Source organism: Rhagoletis pomonella, unplaced genomic scaffold (genome assembly GCF_013731165.1).
Source record: "Rhagoletis pomonella isolate Grant_MI unplaced genomic scaffold, Rhpom_1.0 Rhpom_scaffold_00006, whole genome shotgun sequence".
Lineage (NCBI taxonomy): Eukaryota > Metazoa > Arthropoda > Insecta > Diptera > Tephritidae > Rhagoletis > Rhagoletis pomonella.
Genome location: NW_023458560.1, coordinates 38,926,454 through 38,935,209, shown reverse-complemented (window position 1 = coordinate 38,935,209; position 8,756 = coordinate 38,926,454). Strand labels below are relative to the sequence as shown.

The 8,756-nt window shown below is 35.0% G+C and overlaps 1 protein-coding gene across 3 annotated transcripts in view; it reads right to left on the bottom strand.

Moving 5' to 3' along the window:
* Positions 1 to 3,398: 3,398 nt before the first annotated feature.
* LOC118740730 overlaps positions 3,399 to 8,756 on the bottom strand; it is a 226,132-nt gene continuing 220,774 nt past the window's right edge. For all 3 annotated transcript variants that reach the window (XM_036472383.1, XM_036472385.1, XM_036472384.1), the window contains one exon: positions 3,399 to 3,780. In XM_036472383.1, the coding sequence (XP_036328276.1) occupies positions 3,577 to 3,780 (204 nt within the window). In that variant the 3' untranslated portion in view covers positions 3,399 to 3,576. The remainder of the gene's footprint in view (positions 3,781 to 8,756) is intronic.

Sequence of the window (8,756 nt, the reverse complement as noted above, 5' to 3'; positions counted from 1 at the left end):
AGCTTCTATCCAATGCGTCGGCATTAGCGTCAAGGGAATCCGTAACAACTCCTGTTTCCGAACATGGCAAAGGCATAACGTAAAGTTCGAGTTAAGCTCTGAAAAAATATTTTTGATGTGTAAACTTCTTAGCTCTCGGTATGGGTAAAATCTGCATTAACCCAGCAGAAAATCTGTAATTGCTTCCTCTGTGTATAAATGAACATTTCTGGACTAGTTCAGGATTATAGCAGGACTATCTCCGGACTATCTAGGACTAGTTTGGGATTATTTCGGGGCCTGTTCAAGACCATTTCGGGACTAATTCACAACTATTTGAGGATGATTTTTGGGAGAGTTCGGAATATTTTGGGCCTAGTTTGGATGATTTTGGGACCGTTTCAGCAAAAAAAAAATTATTAAAACTCAATGCGATAATCTAGGCTCTCAAAACTTGCACTTCTTTTACTAGATATTCATGAGTGATCTAATTGCATACACAAAAATTTTCTATAAACTCGGATTAAAAAGTTCGGAATTTTGATGAAAATTTGTGGAAGTTTTCTTTTGAGACCTTGATTTACAAACACACATACATATATGGTTTTCGTTAAAGCGTGGACAACATTTTAATAAAAGAAATTTTACTCGAAAAACATTGTAAATATTTAAGAGAAATCGCCTATCTCGGCAGCTAGTTCGAAAACACCCTATCTCAGAAAATATTTCAACAGCGCCCGATTCGAAAACGCCCTACCTTAGCACATTTTCAATTCTGAGACAGGATGCTTTTCAATAAAATTCTGAAGTTCTTGAAAAGTTTTCTGAGATAGGGCGTTTTCGAACTGGCTGCCGAGATAGGTCGATCTTCCACACAGCCACCGATATGTACTCAGTTTTGCTCGGCTGTACCCAGTCGGCAAAACGAGGAGCGCTTCTAAGTAAGTACTTTCATTCCGAAGAACGAAAAATGACACTGAAGATGGCACAACGCCGAAACCGGTTTGTCTCCAAACCAAATTTGACAAGGGATGACGGAAAATCGTTCCACATTACATCACACTCCTACCCTGTCGGAAACACCTACAACGAAAATGAGAATACTTTCATTCCCTTTTGAAGGTGTGTTAGACGATCTTGCCATTCTAAAGCAGATGAGGAGATGTGTTTCCAAAACAATGAAAGTAAAAAAAAATTATTGATGTGTAAACATCCTAGCTCTCGGTAACTAATAAGAGACTATTTCCCTTTTCAAAAAATGTTCGAGATAATTTCGGGCCTAGTTCGCGATCATTTTGAGCCTAAAAAGGCACCATTCCGGTATCGTTTTGAGACTTGCTCGAGAACATTTTTGACAGACTTTTTTGGAACCATGTCAGGACAATTTTGTCTTGAAATTATCTTGAAATAACCCCAAATTATGGCCGAAGTGGTTGTGGAAAGGTCGTGTACTGGTCCCGACAAAATGAATAAAATGAAATGAAATTAATGTTTTATTTCAAGCCTAACCTATTTAAGTACATAAATACATGATATTTATGTATGTAACTGAATCGCCTAATGCTTTGCCAAGCCATACACAGATGTTTACACATCAAATCGAATGAATCCCTGGTACTCACGCCTTATTTTCTCTTTCTAAGGAAAGGAAATACGTGACAAAAAATTTCTAAGAATCACGTCTATAGTAATTTGTTCGAGACCTTAAGTACTTATCATGATCCAACTACACAAGATCTGGCAAGATGAAGCAAAAGAAAAAAGTAATTTTCTGGCTGACGTTTGTAATTTCGGCGCCATGTTATTTTCTTTGAAAATTAAACATAGAATATAAAGACGAAGCATAAAGAAGAAAATGCAAGCGATTTTGTAGCACATGTTTGTGCTAACCAATTTATTATTTTTGTACGTATTTTTGCAACCAATCACCGCGCACTTCATTTTAATTTCATTTGCACAAAAAATTTATTGAAAATCGCTTAAAATCACTGAAATAAACCACCGACAAAATACACATTAAGAAAGATGCAAAACAGAAATAGCAAACTTCAAAATTACGAACGTTACACACTTTTTTCTCAATTGCTATTACAAATGGCTGCTTCTCAACCGGTCTGATCTGTTCTAATTGGTTCATGAGTACTTATGTTATTTTCTGATTCCTAATTAGTGATAGCACGACTAATCGAATGACCGATTATAATCGGTTATTTTCATTCGGTTAACGATTTAATTGTATCGAAATTTTCCTTTCGATTAGTCGAGCGATTAACCGATTAATTTTCAAAACCATCGAAATTTGACTACATCACATAATAATGCATGAGTAAAAATTACGTAACAAAAATTGGAACTCTTATCACTCAATAATATTAGCAACAATAAAAGTGTCACTCTTCAATTCTCATATAAAAATTTAAGATTATCGTTGATTTCTTCATGATCCAATGATCGGATTTAAACCAAATTAGTATGGGACCACCTGTGAGGTAACACCTTTCCTTTAAAAAAAGAATTATAGAGATCGGTTCACGATGAATAGATAACCGTTTCCTGTTTGTTAAGTCGGTTAAAAAAAAAGCTTTAAAACGCCAACTTGGGAAAACTGAGAATTAACTTTTCGATATACAACCCAGACTTTCAGAACAACAAAATATATCGATAATACCAATAACGAGATCGATAAATGTATAAATCGCTATATCGTTACACAAGTGAAAAAATGGTGATAACATTAACAATTATATCCATTAAGTTATCGATAATAATTTCGATAACATATGTATCGATAAATCGGTTGAACTGAGATATTCCTAAGCGCACTCCGATTCTTTTTAACGATTATTTTCCGCACTCCTCACTATTAATCCTTGCACACATTGCATGCCTATGCAAAAATTTATATTTTATCTGGAAAACGATTTCTTTATAGTGAAAAAAATTTGCTTTATTACATCTTAATTTCAATTGGACGCCAATATCATTTCAATGATTTCATTTAACATTAAATAAATGAAACTGAGATTTGCGATTTTTTATTCAACAAAATGAACATTAACATAGTTTATAATAAAATATAATATCAATCCCATTAAATTTATATTTGTATGTATATATTTGTAATAAATAAACATGTGTAACTTAAAAAAAAAACTTTACGAAATTTATTTTAAAACATTAAAATAAAATGAAAGTTATAAAATTTCGCAATTTGAAATATTTTTCGTGCTGTCTTACCGCCCACATTGCAGCCGCATAGCCGCCTACGTGATAACTATATATACATACATACGTATATATATAGATATTTTATTAATTTATTTATCCTACAAATATTTTGCATTTGAAAATATGTATTTAGCATTGCTAATTAAAAACGTTTTTTCTCAACCAAGCGGTCAAAGGTGAACTTTTTTTTGGATGCGTCTATTACTTTTTGTCTTTCTAAGAATTTCGTTTACGCCAACTAAACGCTGTATCTATGTATGTATGTAGGTATCGTAGTGTGTATGTTTGCATTTAACGTGTCACATATGTGTGTATTTTTAACTTCCATATTTTGTATGCCTTCAACTATAATGAAAGTATTCGCTTGCACTACTTGACCGTACGCGCTTTGTTGATATTCTGCTTTTCCGCTTCGGTGAACTCCAAAATGCTCTCGATGGCCTGCAAGTGGCCCTGTGAGTTCTCCTTGTCGGTCAAGAAGTAGTAAATGGCGCTCTTGAGGAACTGCAACGTCACCTCCGGATCTACGTGGGTGCGATTCTTTTGCGCTTCCAACAGTCGCCGATAAATTGTCTGCACGTGCGGGAAATGGAGGGAAATAACAACGTAGAAATAAGAAATGGAAGCGTTTTAAAATATATTTACGCTTAAAGTGCATAAGTATTTACATAAATATTTTTTTTTTGTAATTAACTTAAAACTTTTAGGTACTTATTTTTTTTTTGATTTTGAAAGTATTTTAAAAAAATATTAACTAAAATTAAATTTGCATTTTTAAAAGATATTTACAATAAATTCTTGAAAAATAATGTTGGTGCGAAATATTTGCGATTTCATGTAAAGAAAACCTTAAATATGCTGCCTACCAAACAAACATACAAATGTATCTATGTAGGTATGTATGATTGCTTAAGCAATAAAATATTTTAATAATTATATTACTGATGAGCGAATGTACAGTGAGACATTTACATTATAGACAACTGTTTCTAAATGAATAAAACATAAAACATGAATAGTTAATGGGTGAAGTGATTAGAAACTTTTTTTTCCAAATGACATGCTAAATATTGATTTCGTTTAGTATCTTTTCGTTTCGTGGTTTTTGTATTAGAAACTGGCAATATTTTTTTTAAATTAACTAAATGTTTTTATAATTACATATATTTTTGCAACTATTTAACGCCTAGATCATTCATGAAAAGATAATGTATGTATGTATATACATCTCTAAGATTACAAAAATATATGGATGTATTTATTTCAATTGGCGACTACATAACTTTATCCATTTTTACTTTTTCATATTTTTAATATTACTTTTACTTTTTTTTGCTTAACAAAAGTAATTATATTGGAAATAATATTTAATTAAACTTATAAATAAAATTGTATTTGCCTCCTTAAAGATCGATTTTTTTTTTTGAATTTAGAATGTAGCCCTTAATCGATTTTTTTAAACTTACAATTAAACATTTTCAAATTTTAAACATTATAAATATGCGTGCAAACTTAATTGAAAAAATAATTCCTCCTTTTCAAAAAAATGTGGCACTCCAAGATCGTTGGACCGAACAGCTGCAGCCTTCGTGACTATAAATAGAATGTCTAGAATAAAATTATAAGACCCCGCGACCTTAAAAGAAAAAATTAAAAACCTGATGTCATTTCCAGCCTCAACGCAGCGCACGCCCTTGTAGAGGCTCTCAAATAATTTGCCTGATATGTATGGCTATGCACTCCACGAGGTGGTGTTTTCTCACCCTGCTCTTGTGGTACTTTTAGTTAAGGGATGATATTTTGATCTGACTCAAGGTTACCTGAACCAGGTTACTAAGTGGGCGGCCAACTGCGACCTCGCAGTAAATCAAAGCAAGACGGAACTAGTATTCTTTACCAGGAAGCCATTTGCAACTCTCAGACAGGGTCAAGCACTTAGGCTTGATCGTGAATAGGAAGCTGTTGTGGAAGCCTAACATTGAATAAGGGGTAAAAAAAAGCCGTCAGTTTCCTTGTACTGCTGTAGGGGAGCTATTGGTAAGAGGTGAGGTCTCTCACCCAAAGCAATTCATTGGCTCTATGAAACCATAGTTAAGCCTATCTTGTTGCACGGAGCTTTTGTCTGTTGGAACTCACTAGAGAAGTTTACAATTGTAAAGCAACTTGAGTGTGTACAGCAGATCGCCTTAATCGGCATTAGTGATGCATTAAGAACCACACTTATACAGGCGCTTAACGTCATGTTGAACATAGTGCCTGTGGATAAATATTGCAGGCAGAATGGTCGCAGCATGAACTGCCCAGGGGAATCTGGCGGTTAACTGGCTCGGAAGCTGGACACTCTGGAGTTCTGGAAAGCAATGACTTCGTCCCTGAACAGACAGAATACTGCGCCCCCGAAATGGGTCTCAGCAGCCATTACAACTGAGCTTGCACCATTTAAAATATTGTATAAGATTCCCTAGTCAAAGTCAATAAAACTAGCAAAAATTTATTTGCGAAATATTTGCTGTTGTAAGACTACGAAAATGATCTTACCTGGGATTGAATATTCACACCTAAAATCATGATAGGCTTGCCTGCCAAAAAAAAAACGGACTAGTGCGTGCTAACCAGTGTTGCCAGAACTTTTTGGGCCGACCGGCTAGATTGGCAAAAAAAGCGGCTAAAAACGGCTAAAATGTTTTAGTGAAATTTCACATAGACTCTGGCAAAAAACGGCTAAAATGTTTTAGTGAAAATTCACATGCTTTATTTAAATAAATCGCAAGAAACGAAAGACTAGTTAACACCATTAATTTATATCGAGTGTATATTCCTCATCATCAAATGAATCACTATTGTATATATCACCTGAATTCATTAATTTTAAGAGATCGTCATCTACAGTAAAACTATGGCAGCATTTTTCTTCACGTTTTAAACCGTATCTTATATATAAAATAGCGTTTAACGTTTTAACGCACATTGGATTTCTTTGCTTGGTTTTTATTATATTCATTGAACTAAATATTCGCTCTACTTCTGCATTACTTATAGGCAAAACAAGAAAACTAAAAACTAGGTTGGAAAGGTCAGCAAAAGGGTTTTCTCCTAGGGCATTTCGAAATTGATAAACTTCGGCCCAAAATTTTACAGTTGAGTCTAAATTACTCCAGGTATGTAACGTTAACCGTTGCCATTACATCTCTATGGATGTTATTTCGTCGGCATTATATTTGTGTTTTTGTTGCTGTACTTGAACAAATACTTTTGGTTTAATTACTCTTAATGCATTTCCAACCGAAAAAAGTCAATTTTTTTTAGTGTGGCAATATTTGTAGGGAGGCGTTGGCGTAATTCCTTTATTATTAAAGTAATATTATTAAAGTGATAATAAAATAGCGACCATTTTCTCGAATTATTTTCTCGGCTTGGTGGTCAAAAGCGTTTGTGCTTACTTTTGTTTTTAAATACTCTTCAAAACTGTGATAAAACTGAGGAAATGGAGCAAGGTATGGTTCCAACGGGGAGCATATAGGATCAAATGTGTCCGCGCTAATAACCACTAGGGAGCATAGATGCGAAAGTAAAACATTGAGTTCATTAAAAATCTTCATTGGGTCTGCATTATTGCTTTCGAACAACTTGTTTACTTTTTGCACCTGAAAATTAGGCAAATAGTAAAATCGGCTAAAAACGGCTAACTTTTTTTTACAAACCGGCTAACAAATCGGCTGCCGGCTAGATCGAATTTTCTCCGGCTAGTTGCTATCAAAACCGGCTAAATCTAGCCGGAAAACGGCTAAAATGGCAACGCTGGTGCTAACCATAAATTTCGACAAAGAGCCTAAAGTAGAAATCCCTCAGAGACAGCAATTCACCCAGAGCCATCCGCGATATACTTAACTTCTACGTTGACGGATCTAAGTTTGACAACTAGGTCGGAGTAATCATGTAATGCAGACCATCGCAACTTCTTCTAAGCCGAACTTGCGTCTATACAGGAAGCCGTTGAGGGCTTACGGGCATGAGCATTCGTTCACAATTTGTAAAAGTGGTAAATTGCCGCAAATCACTAAACATGAGCCAGTGTTGCCATTTTAGATATTTTCCGGCTAGATTTAGCAGAAGCTTGACCGAAGTGTCGGTGAATGGTTCTTTCATGCAGGGCGCCAGCATCAGGCAGAGCTAGAATTAAGGAAGCAGTCGAATTTCTATTAAATTGCTCGACTTTGGTCAGGCCATATTGATATTACAGGGAATCGCAGTGATATTACAGGGAGTGGCAGTACTTTTTCTTTGTTAAGTTTACTGGGCGACACGAAAGTATTGGTTTTCATGCGATGGGGCTAAATATCACACCGAATCGTCACTGGTTACAGAACCATGAGGTGAAATCAAAACTTTGTCTTATGCTGCCTACAGCTTTCGTGACTACGAAAAGTATTTACTTAAGCACAAAATTTGTTGTTATGAATTTATAATAAAGAAAAAAATATTCCTTAATTTGGCTATTTTTCTTAGTCATAACTAAAATTTTGATTTAGTTTTTTTAGCTTTATTTTTTTGACCATTTAGCCTTTTATCTGAAAAAGTGCTGGCAACACTAGTGATAGAAGAGCAGCCCTGCAAAAAGTGGGACTAGGTTAAACATTGGTACAGGACCACGCAACTTTGTAACCAACACTAGTAACCAAAATGGTCCAAATATTTTGAGAATATATGGTTACATTAACATTGCGATGTCATTGGACCTGACCACCTCTGGTCCAACGCTGCATAACATGGGACCACTTATGGTCCTCCGCTGCAAACTCCTTTTGGACCATGGCACATTCGGCAACCGAATCATATTGCCGATGGGCCACGAAGAGGTGGTGTTCAACACATAAATCAGTTTTTTACGTTTAAAGTGGTCCAAGTCAGCTAACAAGTTACTGGTATGCAGCCTGGTCCTTTTGCACATACTTTAAAACCAAAACCCAGTGGACCACCTGGTCCTCAAATTTTTGCAGGGAGTTTACTCTTCATCATGGTGGGGGTGTTGGAATAAAGAGATATACCAGGCAATGAGTTAGCTGATGAGCTAACAAGTGTGCGCACTTCCATTCCACTTTCGCTGTCTTAGAAGAGGTGGACCATGGCACGCGGTGACACTTTGCAAAATATTTTGTTAAAATAAAATTGTTAAGACCCACTTGATTTGACTTTGACTTTGATTTTAGTTTTCAACTTGTCAATTCTATTTAGTGGTAATTTACGTACATACATAAGTAGACTTTAGACGCTTTTAAAAAATTTTGCTTACCCCTGCTTACTCTTACATTTACATACTACATATGTGTACATATGTGTAAACGAATAACAGTTAGAAGCGGGGAAGCGTAAAGAAAAATGATGGTGCAAATTTCATAATTAAACGCTTTTAGGTTTTGTTTAGTGCAACGTCGATATTATTATTATTGTTTACGTAATTATTTTTGTTATCTGTGATTTCTTAGTAAGATTTTTAATTGCACTCTTATACCAAGTCCCCACCAAAAAGTTAACCATCTCAAATCGAACTT